The following is an 18974-nucleotide window of genomic DNA, read 5'->3' as shown; positions in this document are numbered from 1 at the left end:
TACCTGAGGGAGTTTTTGAATGATCTGCAATACACCCAATCCATAGTTTTGAGGGGAGAGTTATAACAGTAATTGGCATGATATAGGCATAGGTTGAGTATTTTTCCTAATCTTCTTCATCCAATTTTTTCCATTACCTTAAAATAATGTTAAAATTTTATATTTCTGAATTTTGCCTGAAATGTTAGAATGTTGTTTTATTAAGCAATCTCATAAAGTAGAGGTGTCGTTCACTAGGAAAAAAGGGGCCCAAACAGACAGGCCAAAATAAAGTTGCTTCGGGTCACTTTGGAGGTATGCTGTTTAAATGACACATGCATCTTAAGAGGCCATAAACTGCGCCAAAGCTGCCTTCCAGTCTTTAGGACAGGAGCATGGCTTTGGCGTGGCTTCTGGCCTTTTAGGACGCATGCATCATTTAAATAGCATACCTCCAAAGTGACCCGAAGCAGCTTTATTTTGGCCTGTCTGTTCAAACCGAAGGCAAACAACAGCTCCAACATGCCCCCCTCCCGACTCTCTGAGTTTTTACCATAATAATTTGGACTGTCCAAAGGAAATATGATACATCCATTTCATTTTGGGGTCGATCTCTAAAAGGTTATGTTCCAAAAGTTAGTCACTGCCTATTAAAATCCACTCTTTACGTATGGGGCACTGGAGTACTTTACTCTTCAAAGACAAATGTGAAATTGTAACATAGTCATTGACTCATACATGAACTGAGGTCCAAGACACACTGCAGAAATAATCCAGTTTGAGACCACTTTAACTACCCTGGCTCAATGCTAGAGAATTCTGGGAACTGTAGTTCTGTGAGACGTTTAGCCTTCTCTGTCAGAGAACTCTGGAGCCACAATAAACTACAACTCTCAGGATCCTCTAGCACTGAGCCACGGCAGTTAAAGTGGCCTCAAACGGGATTATTTCTGCAGTGTGTTTTGGACCTGAGTCTATACCAATATATTACAGTTGGCCCTCCACATTTGTGGCTTTGACTTTTGCGGATTTGATTAATGTGTTCTCTCTAGGAATCTCTAGGTCCTCCAGCGCAACTCTGCCAGAGGTTGACCATAGAGTTGTGCTGGAGAACCTAGAAGGTCCTAGAGAAAGCACTTCTCTAGGCATTTGTAGGACCTCCAGCATGAATCTATGATTGACGTCTGGCAGATGTTGACCACAGAGTTGCACTGGAGGACCTAGGGATTCCTAGAGAGGTATTCTCTTAGGTCAAGACAATAGTGTTTTCTTTTTTTAATTTGCGGTTCTTCCACATTCAGGGGGTCCTTTGGCCCTAACCCCAGCGAATGTGGAGGGACCACAGTAGGCTGAAAAAGGAGTGTTTAGCACCGAACTACTTCCAAACGTCGGTGGACAATAAAAGTACTTATGAAGGAAGGTTTTTCTGTCTCCAGGCAAAACCACCTGCCTCACAAAAGGCAGCATGGTGCTCTTTGTACTTATTAGTCCTCAAAGCTCTCAGAATGAAATACAGGTTTAATTTCTTTGCATCAGCTATTAGGACGCCAGCGAAAGAAAAAAGAAAACGAAAAGATGGCAGTATCAGGAGAAACAAAGCCAAAACAAGAGAGTCTTCCCCCAGCCAGCCTCTTCTTGTTGTGGATACCCCTGCTGTGCCTTTTGACAGCTCCTAGGGAGGAGCTTCCCATTACACAACCACTTTCCTAAGGCTGCTGGACTGGCTGTTTGTGTGCAAGAAGGCGGGTGCAGGGACAGAGGAAGCCTGGTTTCAAAACTACAGCAATGAAATACAATTAAATTAAAGATCAATAACCATTGTCTGTGTTAAGGCCACTGAAACCTGGATCAGGGTAGGAGAGAGATCAGAGGGCAGAAGGAAGCAGAAAGAAGGCTCCGGCAACAAACCAGGAGCCAAAGGAAGAAGGCAGCAGCTAAAAATAGAGAAAGGAGAGTGACAGAGGAGAAGAAAGTGGCCAGGAAGGGAAAGTAAACATGAAAAGAGACAGATTTCAAAGCATAAGAAAACGGGGGCAAAATGGGAGGTGGGGGTTAAGAAGTAAAAAAGAAATGGAGACAAAGGTTGGTGGAAGAAGGGGAAAGGAAGGAAGGAAGCCAGAAAGAAAGGGAGAGGATTCAAAGACATATAGTAGCCCTGTGAGTCTGGGAAACCAGAATGCAAAGGGATCTTGCAGCATCTTTGGAAGAAAGAGTTAAGATTACTTACTCTCTCTCTCTCTCTCTCTCTCTCTTTGAGTAAGGGAGGAGAGAAGGAGTAAGAAGAGAAGGGGGAGGAGGAGGAAAAGGGGAGAGAAGCAGAAGAAGAGGCCCTGTGAGTCTGGAAAACCAGAATGCAAAGGATCTTGCAGCACCTTTGAGACTCACTAGAAGGAAGAGTTAGGGTCCCTCTCTCTTTCTGAGGCAGGAGGAGAAAAGGAGTAAGAACAGAAGGGAAAGGAGGAGAGGAAAAGGGGGACAGAAGAAGAAGAAGAGGAGGAGGAGGAGGAGGAGTGCCTGTGAGTCTGGAAAATCATTGAGACTCGCCAAAAGAAAGAGTTACTTCTCTGGGGCAGGAAGAAGAGAAGGAGTAAGAACAAAAGGGAAAAGAAGGGGGAAAGGGGAACAGAGGAAGGAGGAGGAAGACGAGTGGACTGATTCTTGACATGGCAAATGGAAGAAAGAAGAGAGCAGGAGGAGCAAGAGCGAGTGTCTTGTGTGTGAGAGTCTGATACGTGTGACTGTGTGTCTTGTGTCTGCCTGTGTGAGTGTAGTGTGTGTGTGAGAGTGTGAGAGTGTGAGTTGTTGTGAATGAGTGTGCCCGGTGTGAGTGTAGTGTGAGTGTGGTGTGTTTTTGTGTGTTGAGTAGTGTGTGTGTGTTGTGAGTTGTTAGTGTGTGTGTTGTGAATGAGTGCAGTGAGTGTGTTGTGAGTGAGAGTGGAGTGAGTTATTAGTGTGTGTGTGTGTGTTGACTAGTGTGTGTTGTGTGTGAGTTGTGCCCGTGAGTGTAGCGAGTGCCGTGTGTGTGTGTGTGTTGTGAGTGCGTGTCCTGCCTCCCTCCCTCCCTCCCTCCCTCTCCGCCCGGAGAACTTACTTCTTCCTGACTCTGTGCGAAGGGGAAGCGCCATCTTTGCGAGGCCGGCCCCTGGGTCTTTTGTCTGGCGCTGCCGCCGGGGCCGGGGCCGGGGCCTGGGCCGGGGCTTCCTGGGGGACGACGGGGGTCGGCTGCGGCTGCTCTGGGGCCTCCCCCGCCGGCGCCAGCCTCCGCTCCTCGGCTGACATCCTACTCCTCCTCCTCCTCCTCAGCAGCAGCAGCAGCAGCAGCGGCGGGGCCCCAGGAAGAAGAAGGCAGAGAGAGGCACACGCCTCCAGGAGCAGCAGCAGCAGCAGCAGCAGGAGGAGGAGGAGGAGGGAAGGAGGCCACCAAGGGCCCGAGGAGGGCACTCCCCGCGCTCCTCCTGGCGGCGGCGGTGCTGCTGCTGCTGCTGGGCTTGTTGTTGTTCTCGCTCCTCTCCTCCTCCTCCTCCTTTCTTCCTCTTCCTCCTCCTCTTCTACCTCCTCCTCCGCCGGGCATTGCTGGCCTCAGCCGCCGCGGAGCAGCGCGCACCGGGGCTGCATGGGGAGGAGGAGGAGGAGGAGGAGGAGGAGAAGCGGCCGAGGACAAGCACTGGAAGGCGGGGAGGCTTGGCAGGACAGGGCCCAGGCCACAGCCCCTCTCTCTCGCTCTCTCCTCTGCGGCGGCGGCGGTGGCTTCGTCGTTGTCTGGCCCGGTGCCCTTCCCCCGCCCCCGGGAGAGAGGAGGAGGAGGAGGAGGAGGAGGAGGCCAGGGCTGGCTGAGGGCAGCTGGGAGGAAGTTTTGACAGCTCCTCCAGCTGCTGGAGAGAGAGGGAGGGGAGGGAGGCCCCAGACTGGAAGGCCAGGCAAGGCAAGGGGAGGGGAGGCGGCGGCCCAGGCGGGTCCAGGGCGAGGGAAGTAGGGGGCCCAGAAGGACAGCAGGCTGCTGAGTGTGTGTAGTGTACCTGTGTGTGTGTGTGGTGTCAGGGAAGTAAGGAAGACGGCTGCTGAGTTTGTATGAGGGAAGGAAAGGCGGGTTGTGTGTGTCTGTGTGTACTGCGAGGCAAGGAGGGAAAGCACACTGCTGACTGTTTATGTGTGTATGTGGTGTGAGGCAAAGGAGGGAAGGCAGGGTGCTGAGTGTGTGTGTGTGTGTAGTGTGAGGGAAGAAGGGACAGTAGACTACTGAGTGTGCATGTGTGCGAGTAGTGTCAGGGAAGGAAGGAAGGGTGCTGGGTGGTTCTGTGTGTGTGTGTGTAGTGTGAGCCAAGGAGGGGAAATAGACTGCTAAGTGTGTTGTCATGTAAGGAAAGAGAGCAGGCTGCTGAGTGTGTGTGTGTGTGGTGTGAGGCAAGGAAAAAAGTAGACTATTGGGTGTGTGTACATATGTGTGTGTGTAGTGTCGGGCAAGGAAGGTAGGATGCTGTGTATATGTGTGTATGTGTAGTGTGAGGCAAGGAAGGAGGATAGGCTGCTGAGTGCGTGTGTGTGTGGTGTGACGCAAAGAAGTAGACTGTTGGGTGAGTATGTGTATATGTGTGTATATATGTGTGTGTGTGTAGGGTCAGGCAAGGAAGGAAGGTAGGGTACTGGGTGTGTAGTCAAGGAAGGTGGCCTGGTGAGTGTGTATGCATATGTGTATATATGTGTGTAGTGTCAGGTAAGGAAAGAGTGTAGACTTTTGAGTGTGTGGTGTGAGGCAAGGAAGGAGACTGCTGAGTGCATGTGTGTGTGTAGTCAGTGAAGGAAAGAGGATGGGTTGCTGAGTGTGTGTGTTTGTGTGTAGTGCCAGGCAAGGGAAGGAGGTTGGATGCTGGGTGTGTATGTCTCTCTGTGTGTAGTGAGGCAAGGAAGGAGAGTAGGCTGCTGAGTGTGTACATGTGTGTAGTGTCAGGCAAGGAAGAGAGATAATCTGCTCTGTGTGTGTGAGTGTGTGTGTGGTGTCAGGCAAAGAAGGAAGGTAATTTGCTGTGTGTGTAGATAGATAGATAGAGATATTTATATATGTGTGTGGTGTCAGGCATGGAAGAGAGGTAATCTGCTGTGTGTGTGTATATATATATATATAATCTGAGTGACTGTTGTGTGGAAGGTCGTCTATGTACGTGTGTGTGTGTGTGTGTATATATATATATATATATGCATGCGTGTGTGTGGTGTCAGGCAAATAAAGGTAAACTGCTGTGTGTGTATGTAGATATATATATAGAGAGAGAGGTAGTTATATATGTGTGGTGTCAGGCATGGAAGAGTTAATCTGTGTGTTTGTGTATAATTTATCTTAGTGAGTGCGTGTGTGTGGTCAGTCAAGGAAGGTAGTCTGTGTGTGTATATATATATGTGTGTGTGTGTGTGTGTGTGTGGCGTCAGGCAAAGAAGATAAATTGCTATATGTGTGTGTGTGTGTGTGTGTGTGTGTACGTGTACCAAGAGGCCCTTTCCTCCTCCGTCCTTCCCCTTGTTCCCTCCTCCTCCTCCTCCTCCTCCAGGCGCTCCCTCTCGACGCGCCCAGCCAGGAAGTGTTCCCCTCAGGAGAGCCTGCCTAGCCGACCCTCCCCGGGACCCTTTAAACGGAGGCGGCAGTGGCTCCTGTGGTGTTTGCTTTTGAACTGTTGTATTTGTGACACAAGTGTTGTGCGTCGTCGTGTCAGGTGTTAAACAGCCCAGTTAACACACACACAATAAATAAGATAACCCTCTTCAGAAACTAAGCGAGGATAAGTTCTTTATGCTTTATTCCCCTCATAACAGCCGCGTCCGCCTCAGGAGAAGGAAGACGACGGCACTGGCTCCTCGTCGCCGCCCTCTCGAACTCTACTCACAGAGGCAGGGCCCCTACTGCGCATGCCCGAGACGCCCCGCCCCTTTCCCTCAGTTCTGGCCTCTGATTGGACGAGACGCTGACCTCACGGGGCCCTGCGATTGCTGCTGCTGCTGCTCCTGGCAGCGGCCAAGGCGCCGGCTGGACTCAAAATGCGGAGCTCCGGAATCTCGGATGGGAGGGGCGTGTTCTTTCTCTTTCTTTCTCTCCTTTCTTTCAGTCGAGGGAGTAGGTGGCCTATGCTTTGAGAGCTGGGCTGCGGCTCTGGAGACCAGGGTTCGAATCCTCGCTCTGCCATGGAAAACCCCATTGGGTGGCCTTTGGGCAGACTGCCTCTTTGAGCAACCTTGACAAGAAAACCCCATTATAGCTTTTCAAGTCAGATGTTACTTGAAGGCTACGCATGAATAACAACAACAATGCTTTATGAGGGAGGAGTTGGAAATACACAACAACACTTCAAGTGAGAGAAGCTGGAAACACACAACAACAACACTTCTAGAGACAGGAGCTGGAAACACACAACAACACTTCTAGAGAGAGGAGCTGGAAACACACAACAACAACACTTCTAGAGACAGGAGCTGGAAACACACAACAACACTTCTAGAGAGAGGAGCTGGAAACACACAACAACACTTCTAGAGAGAGGAGCTGGAAACACAGAACAACAACACTTCTAGAGACAGGAGCTGGAAACACATAACAACACTTCTAGAGAGAGGAGCTGGAAACACAACAACAACACTTCAAGAGAGAGGAGCTGGAAACAACAACAGCTACACTTCAAGAGGATATACTTGGAAATACACCACCACCACAACAACAACAACACTTCAAAAGAGGAGTTGGAAACACACAACAACACTTCAAGAGGGTAGAATTGGAAACATAACAATGCCAACAACATTTCAAGAGAGAGGAGTTGGAAACACACAACAACAACAGTTTGGCCAGGAGGGTAGATGGGAGGAAGGAGGTCGCCTGGGGAGTGGGATGGTTGCCACTTGCCAGCCATTCTGGCTGCAACAGCAGCTGCTGAGGGCAGAGGAGGAGGAGGAAGAAGTGATGGTGGTGTCTGAAGAGGTGGAGGAGGAATGGCGTTGAAGGGCAAGAAGTGGTTGAGGAGGAAGGTGGAGGTGGTGGCTGAAGAGGAGGAAGTGGAGGAGGTAGTGATGGTGGTGGTTGAAAAAGAGGAGGTGGAGGAGGAGGAGGAGAAAGATGAGGCATGGTGGTTGAAAAGGAACTGGTGGTGGTGGTGGTGGTGGTGGTGGTGGTTGAAGAGGATGACGTGGTTGAGAAGGAGAAGGAGGTGATGATGATGGAGGTGGAGGGGGCCATTGCCTGCTCTAATCCCACTCTCCGCTTGCTCAGCTCCTTCTCTTGGGACAGGGGCCTGGCTGGCTGGCTGGCTGGCTACCTGCCCAGATTCTGGGAGGCTCAGCATGGGGGTTAAGCCTCATTACATGGGATTTGACTTGTCCCACAGTTCAGTAGAGATTTGGGGAGGGGGGCAGCTATGGCCTTGAATGTCCCAGTGGCAGGATGTGGCTCCGTGAAAGCGTGGCACGTGTGGATGGGTCTGAGGGGGAGGACGGTGCCCCTGACGTGTGTGAAACTGCATTCGCCTCAGAAGGGTGGGATGCACGGCTGGATTATTAGACTGAAATGTTGAGAGCCAACACTTGCTCCACAAAGCTGCATGTCTCCCACCAGTTTAGGCTTATCATTTTCAAAGATATGGCCTTCCCCTTTTATTGGGCAGAACTTTCCCCTGCATTTCTGGGCTGGGCTGTTTTTGGAAGCCAGTGACCATATTAAGCTCCCTGGGGATGTTGGCGATGGTTTTCATTTGTTTACTCTTGCCCTTTCAGAATCTTTCTCCAGGCCTTCAGATAACAAGCTTTGGGATTAACTACTATGGTGAGTTACAACATAACCACTGCTGAGTCATGTGCCTAGAGTTATAGGCAATAAAGGGATTACCCTCACAGGAGCCATAGGTACACAATATGCTTTTCAAATAGCCACAGACACATCGCTTTTTCACAATGAGAGATGGATATCTGGAGAAACAGGCTCATAAGGTAAGTTGACTCTCAAATAATTCATGCTGCAGCCTTATTTTCTTTCCCTGGTGCCCTTTGGCCTGTATTTGGGTTAACTAAGGCTGCATCTGCACTGCAGAAATAATCTGATTTGATAGCACTTTAACAGCCATGGCTCAATGCTATGGAATTCTGGCAAGTATAGTTCCCAGAGATGCCGCAACAAACTACACTTCCCAGAAATCCATAGCACTGAACCATGGCAATTAAAGTGCTGTCAAACCAGATTATTTCTGCATTCTGGATATGGCATCTGGGAGGTTTTGAAAAATGCAGAATTAAGTGGGCAGCAGGAAACATGGCAAAAGTTGTCATGCTCTGCATGCTCACATCTATGTTGGGGTTTTTTTGGAGGTAAAGCTTGTCTCACTCTTAAATTTGACAGATCTCCAGATGTTTTGGCCCCTGGCTGCCCCTTCTATCAGAAACACGACCCTCTGGTCCTCATGGCTGAAGACAGAATCCTGAGAAAAGTGTGAACAATGCCTGGTGCCATCGGCCCTATTACAAACAGGGTGTGTGTAAGTAGGGGGTCAGTCACACTTAATGTTTTTTGCATGGAGAGATTCGCGTCTGTGAATTGATCCAAAATCGATTCACCATTACCACTGTTTTTTAAGGCGACGAATCTCTCTAGGGCATTTAAATCTGGTCTGAAGTCCCCACTGAACACCTTTTTGGATCAAAGTGAGGGGGACGGCATTTCCTGAACAGTGGCTGCGCAATCTGCTAAGGGTGCCAAATGAGGTGCCAAATGCACCGGCTTAAATAGGCTTTTTGTCCCCCACCCCCACCAACTGCATTTAGTACAATCGGTGCAAGACTGAATGACAGGGAAATAACCCGGTTTCCAAACCGGGTTATTTCATAGTGTGAATGGGGCCTAGGTGCTTTTTAAAACTCCTTTGCCCGTCCTTATCAATACTACTTCTCCTGTCACACATGCAGTCTGTCCATTTGCTAGGTCTTCACTTGTACTGCTCCTACAGATTTTGCCAATCAGATCATTTTTTAAAAATCTAAATTGATTTTGGAGGCAGAAAAATAAATAAGATATAAAGAAAAAAGCCAAAAATGCATGTGCATTATTTGTTAACTGCAGTTGCTGGTGCTTGAGTGTAGAATTTAGATAATTGTTCTTGCATGGCCCTCAGCAGATATTGTGAAACAGTTGGCTCTCATTACGGAAAAAATAAAAACAAACGTCTGTCTGCAGAATTTCCACAATACTCATGGTAACCGTACAATGCTGACAATGTTATTTCCTCCATATTTCAGACCAAGTGAATCAGTGATGTACCTAAAATTACCTTGTGAATTTTTTGCCATGGATCTGAGCACTCAGCTAGCTCACATTTTTTACCAATATATACAGGTACTGAGTAAAGGTTTTTGAAGTGAGAATTCCTATTTGAAACAGTAAAATCCCTGGCTAAACCTCTGCCAAGTTGCTAATAACAATTCTTGCTTCATATCCTGGTAAAATCTTAGCAGCTGCAACTACAGTTTTCTCCTGTGATGATCTACATTGGGGCCATTCACACTTACATTTTTGTCCCAAGGGGATCAGATCTTCACACTGATGTAAGTCTGGTTCAGTGTTCCCACTATGTTTTATGTTACCGAATCTCTCCATGGCATTTAAACCTTGTCGCCATTCACACTTGCCACCATTTTGGTTTCAAATGGAGGTACCTCCATTTCCTGGAGCAATGCAGCGCAATCCGGATCGATTCAGTAGCGTACTCACACTACCACAGATGCAGATCATTGCGGCTCTTAAAAAAAGACGTGGGGGAAAAAACTGGTATCGAATATACCAGGTTAAGTGGGGCGTTTGGTAGCCCCCCCTCCTCGCAAACTGCACGGAGTGTAGTCAGGGCAAGTGTGAACACCACGAAAATAACCCAGTTTCACACTGCGTTATTTTTGTAGTGTGAATGGGGCCATTACATATAATTATGTAATGTAATATTCAATATAATTACAGCGCTGTGTATAATTACAGCACTCTAGAAATAAAGTTTAATAATAATAATAATGTTACAGGAGGGATCACAAATATAGTCAACCATCATCTTTAACAGCACTTAGCCAGAGATATGAAATGGTAGATAATAAAGGTTAGTACAAAACTGACACCCATGTTTCCCAAAGTATTGTTAACAGGTAAATTGCTTCTGCTTCTGGTGCATTTTAAAATATAAGAAACATGCAAACTGACCAAGTAAAAATCCTTCTCACACAGCATATTGTCTTGAGCTTCAAGCTGCTTTCAAACGATTGCATAACAGCATACTGTTTATGTGATAACAACACACAGTTTTCTCAGAAAAGCAGTGGGCTAATAGTTGCACAACCATGTATTGCAAGGTAGCACGACTGCCTATATTCTTATAAAAGGGCACCCTCTGGAGATATGACTTTGCAGAAGAGAGACAACTAAGGCCATTATCCTACATACACTTATTCTCATTGAAGTCTGTGGGATCTAACCTTTGAGTAAATATGTATAGGGCTGGGCTACGTGCCTGCAGTCCCAAGCAAACACCAACACGATTGTAGTTTCAAGCAAAGATTGTTAGAATCAACAGGCAATGTGTGGTTATCATTGGAGAGATAACCATCAGATTACACCACTCCTCAGGCAATTACATATGTGTTTACTGGTCCTGAAATATTTAAGACATAATAAAGTTTTTTATTTTTCCCATGGTCTTAAGAATACTGCACCAGTGTGATTGTACCCTTAGGATTAGCATGTTAGAAAGAGCAAAGACCACTGTGCCTAATGACTTCACTTAGAAGACACCCAGCAACTATACCTGGTGATATTTCACTGTTCCATCCTTTGGAGCATTGTATTTGCCCGGGTTTGCAGTAGAATGGCCAGTTTTGTCTTGTATTAGGTCAGGTTTGCTCCTTGGGCCTTTCAGATGCTATAGAGACCTTCCCTATTTCCCAGGAACCACATTTTTCACATTACAGACATACTGTAGAAACTATTGACTGAAGGGTATAGTAGTTTGGTTCCAGGATCCCCCATGGATAACAAAATCTGTGGATGCTTAAGCCCCATTATATAAAATGGCATAATAAACTGGTACTCAAAGCACTCCAGAGAGATGCCCATCCAATCTCTATTTTAAAATCTCAGATTAAGAAGAATTCACCATCTTCTAAAATAGTCCATTCCACTGTTAACAGTGATTCCCAAATATTGGCCCTCAGGTATTTTGGACTTCAACTCCCAGAAGGTCCAGCCACCTTGGCGAACAGTCTGGAATTCTGGGAGCTGAAGTCCAAAACATCTGGCCAAAGTTTGCGAATCACTGGCTGACATCTCAGATCATCAGGAAATTCTTCCTAATGCTTAGTTGGAGTCTGCCTTCTTTTAACATGAATCTACTGGTTCAGGTTCTTTTATCTGGAGCAGCAGAAAACAAGCTTGTTCTATTTTCTGCACAACAGTCCTCAAGCTGGTTGTCCTTTCTCTTCTGCAGGCCAGACCTACCCGGTTTCTGATAGGACTTAGTTTCCAGACTCTATCTCCTCTTGCCCGCTTTCCTCTGGACTTGCTCCAGCTTGTTTTCTTCCTCAAACTGTGATGCTCAGAACTAGACACAATATTCCAGGTGAGGGCTGATGAACAGACTGAACAGATCCAGCCTCTAGAATTAGAGACAGCTGGCTATGTCCCAAGGGAAAGAGAAACAGTTTGAGACTTGGAACTACAAACAATGGGCCTCCTTGCTCTAGTTATTATCCTTGTTATGGGCTACTCTACGGAGTGCAGGTGTATCATTACAGACTTGGTTATAGCTTTAATGACAGTGGGGTGAATATGACTATTATAAGCTGGTTTAATACATAGGCATGGCTGCATTTCACCCCAAAATGGTTTCTTTGTGATTTGTTTTGCTTTTTTTATACATGTGGTCCATCATGTACAACTGTAGCTCTGGGAAGAGGGGAAACATAGGTAAGGGTGGGAGCAATCCCCTTCCTAGACAAATAATGTATACACTCCCAGCTATTCCAGGTTTCCATTATTATGCCTTAGTCAGAAAAACACAGTTTATGCTTGCGAACGCTTGCCAATTAAAACTGAATCACACATTGAATGTACACAAAGGGATCTTGTAGCACTTTTGAGACTAAGTTGGTAGCATGAATTTGAGCCTATGTCTATCTCTCAGTTAATCTTAAAGGTGCTACAAAGACCCCTTTGTATACTGATTTTCCAGACTAATGCGGCTATGTCTTTAAATTGAATGTATGCATTTTTATTCGGCCTTGGAAACCCACTGGGTGACCTTGGGCAAGTCACACTCTCTCAGCCTCGGAGGATGGCAATGGCAAACCCCCAGCAAAGCCCTATGATAGATCCCCTTTAGCGTTGCCATAAGCAGGGTGAACAGACACCCTCATTTTCCAGGACATGTCATCCATGTTTCCAGGACATCTCTTCCTTTCAACCTTCTGTCCAGGAGGAATTTCAAAATGTTCTGCATTTTGAGCATGACTAAGAAACGTGAATTTACATTTCAGTTGCGCGGGATGAGTCCTTCCTGAATCTTCGTTTGGGAAGCAAAGCCAGAGAGAGAGAGAGTGCTTTAAGCTTTTATTTGGGAAGGTCCTACATTTTGCAGTACTTTGTCCTCCTGCAACATCCGGTCACCCAGGCCATAAGTTGAAAATGACTTGAAGGCAAACAACGCCACACACACACACACTTATTATTATTATTATTATTATTATTATTATTTAATGGAGACCTTGCAACTGAACTAGCATGCTAACCAGAAACTTCATTTCCTTCAGGATAAGGCAAGACCTGCTTTAAAGGGGAAAAAATGTTTCAAATGCTTCCCTGGTGGACACAGAAATTTTCCAAAAATCTCAACCTGTGGAACAAGCTCGCCCTCTCCTGTGCCTCTCCCCCTTCACCCTCCTGATGCCAGAGGACATCTGTGTAAGTGTGGTTGTGTATGTGGTGGAGACAGGGTGACATTGCCTCCTTGGGCGCCCTGGGAAAAGTTGCAGAGGGAAGGGAAGGGGACGATCTCCCTCTGGAGCCAGGCCTGGAGGCTTTTCTGCCAAAGGATCAGGCCGAAGGGGAAGGAGAGGTGAGGAGGGAGAGGCTGGTGTGGGGCCAGGAGTTGGCAGGCTGGCTGCTCAGTGAGAGGTACCAAGAAGGGGGAAGCTGGCTGGCTGGGCAAGCTCCCAACCTGTCAAATCCACTCCAGGACAAAATAGGTCAAGCCTCTTTCTGAGCCAGGGGTTCCCTCTGCCCACCTCCTTCCCTCACCGGTAAGGGCCCGGAGAACTACATCTCCTCTCCCTATGGTTCTCCTCTGGGTCTGGAACACTGGCCCTTTCCTGCAGAGAAAGTCTTGTTCTTTCCTCCTCCCCTGCTCTCTTTTTTCCTGCCTGCACTTTTCTTGGCTCTCCCTCCCTCCCTCCCTCTCTCTCTCTCTGGCTGCATGTAATCTGGTTTGACACCACTTCAACTGCCATGGCTCAATACTATGGAATTCTGGGAATTCTAGTTTTTTGTGGCATGGTGCAGTATACGCCATACAACATATTTCATGGAGTGGCACAGTGCAGTACACACCATGCAAAACATATACACATACTTAACAGAGCCTCACCATGCAATACATACTGTGCAATGCACATACACCTACTGCACAGACTGGTATCATGAAATACTGTAAAATACACATACACCTATATCACATAGGATTTTTTCACACGGGAGAATGTACCCCGAGCCTGAAAGAAACAAAGTGGGGTCAATACAGAAATGCACAAAATTACATGGTAAGTTAACACACGCACAGAAGAGCACAGCGCCCATCCAAAGTCAAAGTACAAATGTGGAAGACGTTATTACATCAGTACGTACCAATCGGATTCTAGAATTTGAATTTGCATCCTTGCGCATGCAATAAGTGAAATAAACATACAGCTAATGCGTGGAGTGGTACCATGAAACACACACTGTGAAATACATAAACACCTATTGCATGGAGTGGCACCATGAAATACATATACACCTATTGCTTGGAGTGACTCTGTCCAATTCACACTGTAAACATATGCCAATTTCACTGTGGCACTGCGAAATACACACCATACAAAACACATACAGTTAGTGCTTAGAGGGGCACCATGTAATACACACCGTGCAGTACACATTCACCTATTTCACAGAGAGGCACTTTGCAATACACACTGTGAAACACGAACCCACCTATTTTATGGAGTGGTACCTTGCAATGCATACCATGAAACACACCAACAGCTATTGCACAGGGTGGCACTTTGCAATACACACTGTGAACCCCCCCCACACACACACACCTATTGCACACAGTAGCACTTTGTAACTGTGAAACACACCTCCACCTATTCCACAGAGTGGCACCTTGCAATACACCCGTGAAATACACACACCAAGCACCTATTTCACAGAGTGGCACTTTGCAATACACACTGTGAAACACGAACCCACCTATTTTATGGAGTGGTACCTTGCAATGCATACCATGAAACACACCAACAGCTATTGCACAGGGTGGCACTTTGCAATACACACTGTCAACCCCCCCCCCCACACACACACCTATTGCACACAGTAGCACTTTGTAACTGTGAAACACACCTCCACCTATTCCACAGAGTGGCACCTTGCAATACACCCGTGAAATACACACACCAAGCACCTATTTCACAGAGTGGCACTTTGCAATACACCCCATGAAACACACACAAACTTATTGCAAAGTGTGGCACTTTGCCAGCACCCATCCAGCTATTGCAAGTCTCCCCCTGGCCCCCAGTCTCTGGGGTAGCCAGGACCGGTTGGTATTGGTCCCTGTCTGGCCCCTTTTGGCAGCCCTTTCCCTCTCTCCTCCTTGTCCTCCTCTTTGGCTTCCAGAGGAGGAGGAGGAGGAGGAGGAAACTGAAGAAGGGCAGGGAGGACTATTTTTCCTCATTTCGCGTGGAAGGATCGGACTTCTCAGAAGGCGGTGAGGCTGTCCAAGGGGGCTGAGAAAGAGGGAGGGACTCTGGGTTGTGTGTGTGTGATGCGTGTGGTTGTGTGTGTGCCTCCAGAAAGAGGCGATGCCAGAGCAATCCTTCACGTGCCTGCATTTGCAAGTTCTTTGCTGTGAAAAATAAAATAAAAGCAAGGCTGAGGGGTAGGGGCTGGCATCCTCCCCTGCAAATGCAATATCTACTGTGTTTTCATTTCAGCCAGGCATCCGAGGAGAAAGGGAAAAGACGTGGACTTTGTTGACAGCTGCTTCCAAATAGGCTGGCTTTGTGTGCCACCAGGATTGTAAGCAGACACAAATGGCATGCCCAGTCTGTCTGTCACCTTTAATGCAGAAAGATCCCTTCTGAGCCTGGGGGAAAGAAGGTTAACAGGGGACCTGAGAGCCCTGGTTAAATATTTGAAGGGATGTCATATTTGGAATGGAGCTAGCTTGGGTTTTATATAATTAAACATTTTTATTTGTTTTCTAGCAACAGTACAAAACAAACAATACCTAAGTAACAAAAAGGCTGGGAGGACTACATATAAACTTGCATAACCACTGGCTTTTGTGGGGTAACAGCAGTACTAAATGTATGCCACTGGTAGGTCCATTTTATTTTATTCTATGTACACTGCTGTGTAAGCCTACAGTGCTTTATAAATAAAGTTTAATAATAAAAACAATAATAAAGACATCACTTGGATTCACTACTTGATGAAGTTGGGATCAAAGTGTCTTTCTAACGGATATCTTGATGCGGAGGAGATCTGACAGCAAATGAATTGGCTGACCATAAACACTTACCAATCTGGAATCCTGCGTCCAGTTCTGGGCACCACAATTCAAAAAGAATGAGAAGCTGGAGCATGTCCAGAGGAGAGCCACCAAAATGGTGAAGGGTCTGGAAAACATGAGGAGAGACTTGGGGAGCTGGGCATGTTTAGCCTGGGGAAGAGATGGTAAGGGGTGCTGAGATAGCCCTGTTTAAGTATTTGAAGGGATGCCATGTTGAGGAGGGAGCAAGCTTGTTTTCTCCTAATCCAGAGAATAGGACCGGAGCAATGGATACAAGCTCCAGGAAAAAGGATTCCACCTCAATATTAGGAGGAACTTCCTGACAGTAAGGGCTGTTCGACAGTGGAATACACTGCCTTGAAATATGGTAGAGTCTCCTTCCTTGGAGGTCTTTAAGCAGAGGCCGGACGGCCATCTGTCAGGGATGCTTTGACTGAGATGTCCTGCATGGCAGTATGGGGTTGGACTGGATGGCCCTTGTGGTCTCTTCCAACTCTATCTTTCTATGTTTTTAAAAAGGTGTTGGAGCAAGCTTGTTTTCTGCTGCTCCAGAGAACAGGACCCAGAACAATGGATTCAAGCTACAGGAAAAGAGATTCCACCTCAACGTTAGGAGGGACATCTTGACAGTAGAATTTGTTCAACAGTGGAATACGCTGCCTTGGAGCATTGTGGGGTCTCCTTTTTTGGAGGTTTTTAAACAGAGGCTGGATGGCCATCTGTCAGATTGGCGTCTTCCTGGACTGGATGGCCTTTGGGGTCTCTTCCAACTTTATGATACGATGGATCTCTATCTGTTCCAAAATCACTAAGCCAATAGAGAGTATATGTGAAAATTACATAGTTTGCAGCTGAAAGGGCAGATTGTCAAATAAGACAAGTTAGCAATGTTAGCTTGCAGATAAAACAATCGTATGTACAATGTTTCATCTGCATTATTTTTAGCAATTTCCTTTCTCTGGCCTCAGCCTTTCTCCATTTTTTTAAACCCTGGAAGAACTGTTGTAAAACCGCTGCATAAAAATTACTATACATATAGCTGGGGGGAAAAAGTTTATTTAATTTTTCCCCAGTCATGATTTCTTGCAGAACCTGAGCATTGCAGGGAACATGGTTGAGAAACCCTATTTGTCATATTAAAATAACCATTTCAATGTTTCTACAGAATACACAGGGAAAGCATTTTATGTAACTAAGAAAATGATAGTCTAAACTGGATTACATGTTGCATGCATCAGTAGAAACAATCCTCTTCAGGGTTCTAGATACCATGATGGCCATGTCCTCTTCCTGGATATTGTAAATTCCCACTTTTGGGGGGGGGGGGGGAGCAGACAGGATAATAATAATAATAATTTGTTTTATTTATATACCGCTATTCCAAAGATCATAGCGGTGAACAACAAGTAAGCTAATTAGCAAGTAAGCTAATTTGCCCCCAACAGTCTGGGTACTCATTTTAGCGACCTTGGAAGGATGCAAGCCTGAGTCGAGCTTGGGCCCTTTTGCTGGTCTTGAACTCGCAACCTTGTGGTTTTGAGTGAATGGCTGCAGTACAGGCATTAAACCACTGCGCCACCAGGGCTCCATAGAAATGAATGTAGTAATAGTAGTAGTAGTAATGTGCACAAAGGCTCTGTATTGAAGGTCTGTTCCTTCAATAAGTTATCCTTGTTTCAGTGTATCCACAAATCCCTATATCAGTGGTTCTCAAATGCATTCACTCCTTAAATACAGCCAGCCTGCAAAATAAATAAATAAATAAAAACTAGTTAGTTCAGTTTAATCACATACGTATAAAGAGGTAGATGACATGGGGACTATGGGCTGCATGTACCTCTGGTCATTTTTGTGCCACCAGGACACAAATCTCCATTCCCTTCCAGAAGAGAAAAAGGCTCATACTTTCCATCAGTAAGATGGCTTTGTATAAGTCCTCCAGAAGTGTCCAGGCAAAGTTTGTTGGTTATGTAAGTATATGGCCAAGGAGAGAATTCTGGACTTGCTCTTGCTTGTTGAAACCGTGAAAACTTTGTGGGGACTCTCCTTATTTACCTTGCATCCTCCGTTCAATTTGTCACTCACACTGCTGCAGCTGAACCAATATCTTACGCGAGGTTGGTGGCAGATGCATCCATGTATTTGATAGCCCAAAACTGTCAGGTTTGGGAGTGTTGCACTGCTCCCCCCAGTGGATCCTGGCCCACCACACCTTGCAAACAGTTCTTCAATGTTTTTGTGTGTGAAGGCATAGGGTGCCATTGTATTCCCCATCACTATGTGCGAACTAGACAGTGAAGAAAGCTGATAGATTCATTTGAGATGTAATGCTGGAGAAGAGTGCTGAGGATATCATGGACAGCCAAAAAGACAAACAAATGGGTCCTTGAACAAACCAAGCCTGAACAAACCAAGCCTGGAGGCCAGGATGATGAAACTGAGGCTGATGTTCTTTGGCCACATCATGAGAAGGCATGACCCACTAGAAAAGATAATAATGTTAGGAAAGGTGGAAGGAAGTAGAAAGAGAGGAAGATCTCTTTGCCAGTCGATAGACTCAGGGAGATCGCAGGCCTGAACCTGCAGGACCTGAGCAGAGAGGCTGAGGTCTTGGTGATGTCTTATCCACAGGGTTGCCCACAGATGGTCCATAGATGGAAAATGCTCAAATATACCTTCCATTCCTCAAGAAAGGGAACTTTAGATGAAGTGCCATAATAGAGTGTGGTTTCACCACTCTCTTTAGTTATCGGTCTGTCTCTCTCTCTCTTTCTCTGTGGACTTTATCATACAGAGGCAAATTGTAGGCAAACTGGTTAAATCCCATGCAGAAACAGGATTTTAAAATCTGCCTTTGTGGGTTGTTTTTCAGGCGTGTTGGCGTCAATGAGAAATAACGTGACATTAATCCGAACACAAAGTTGACAAAACACAATCCTTTTTACTGCCGGGAAGTTCCCAAAAGTAAAAAGGAATGGGTCTTGTCAACTGCATTTGGATTGTCATGTTATTTCTCATTGACGCAAATGTCATCTGAAAAACTACCCACTTTTGCAGGGTTTTTTCCACTTCAAATCAAGTTTCTGCACAGGATCCGTCCTGTGTGATAAACTCCTCCATATGCTTAACAATCACCCCAAGTTTGGGTCTGAATATGTAAAGTATTTT

At 46.3% G+C, this 18974-nt stretch overlaps 1 protein-coding gene and 1 long non-coding RNA gene across 7 annotated transcripts in view; one reads left to right on the top strand and one right to left on the bottom strand.

The window, feature by feature from the left end:
- The window catches only part of KMT2C (lysine methyltransferase 2C), a 192561-nt gene extending 189296 nt beyond the window's left edge, over window positions 1-3265 (bottom strand). For all 4 annotated transcript variants that reach the window (XM_089533592.1, XM_089533593.1, XM_089533594.1 and 1 more), the window contains exon 1: window positions 3071-3265. In XM_089533592.1, coding sequence (XP_089389718.1) covers window positions 3071-3258 — 188 coding nt within the window. In that variant the 5' untranslated portion in view covers window positions 3259-3265. The remainder of the gene's footprint in view (window positions 1-3070) is intronic.
- A 625-nt stretch (window positions 3266-3890) lies between these two features.
- Window positions 3891-15700, top strand: LOC149310063 (uncharacterized). 3 transcript variants are annotated; one of them, XR_016281975.1, is made up of 6 exons: window positions 3891-6728; window positions 7726-7774; window positions 8345-8474; window positions 11463-11594; window positions 12784-12934; window positions 15226-15700. It is a non-coding gene; the product is annotated as an uncharacterized LOC149310063 (long non-coding RNA). The 3 variants fall into 3 exon arrangements; XR_016281974.1 differs by lacking the exon at window positions 11463-11594; XR_016281976.1 differs by lacking the exon at window positions 11463-11594 and having other exon boundaries at window positions 8345-8480.
- Window positions 15701-18974: the final 3274 nt, after the last annotated feature.

Source organism: Sceloporus occidentalis, unplaced genomic scaffold (genome assembly GCF_023333645.1).
Source record: "Sceloporus occidentalis isolate IW3139 unplaced genomic scaffold, rSceOcc1.0.p SCAF_7, whole genome shotgun sequence".
NCBI classification, from domain to species: domain Eukaryota; kingdom Metazoa; phylum Chordata; class Lepidosauria; order Squamata; family Phrynosomatidae; genus Sceloporus; species Sceloporus occidentalis.
This window is presented reverse-complemented; position numbering and strand designations above follow the sequence as displayed.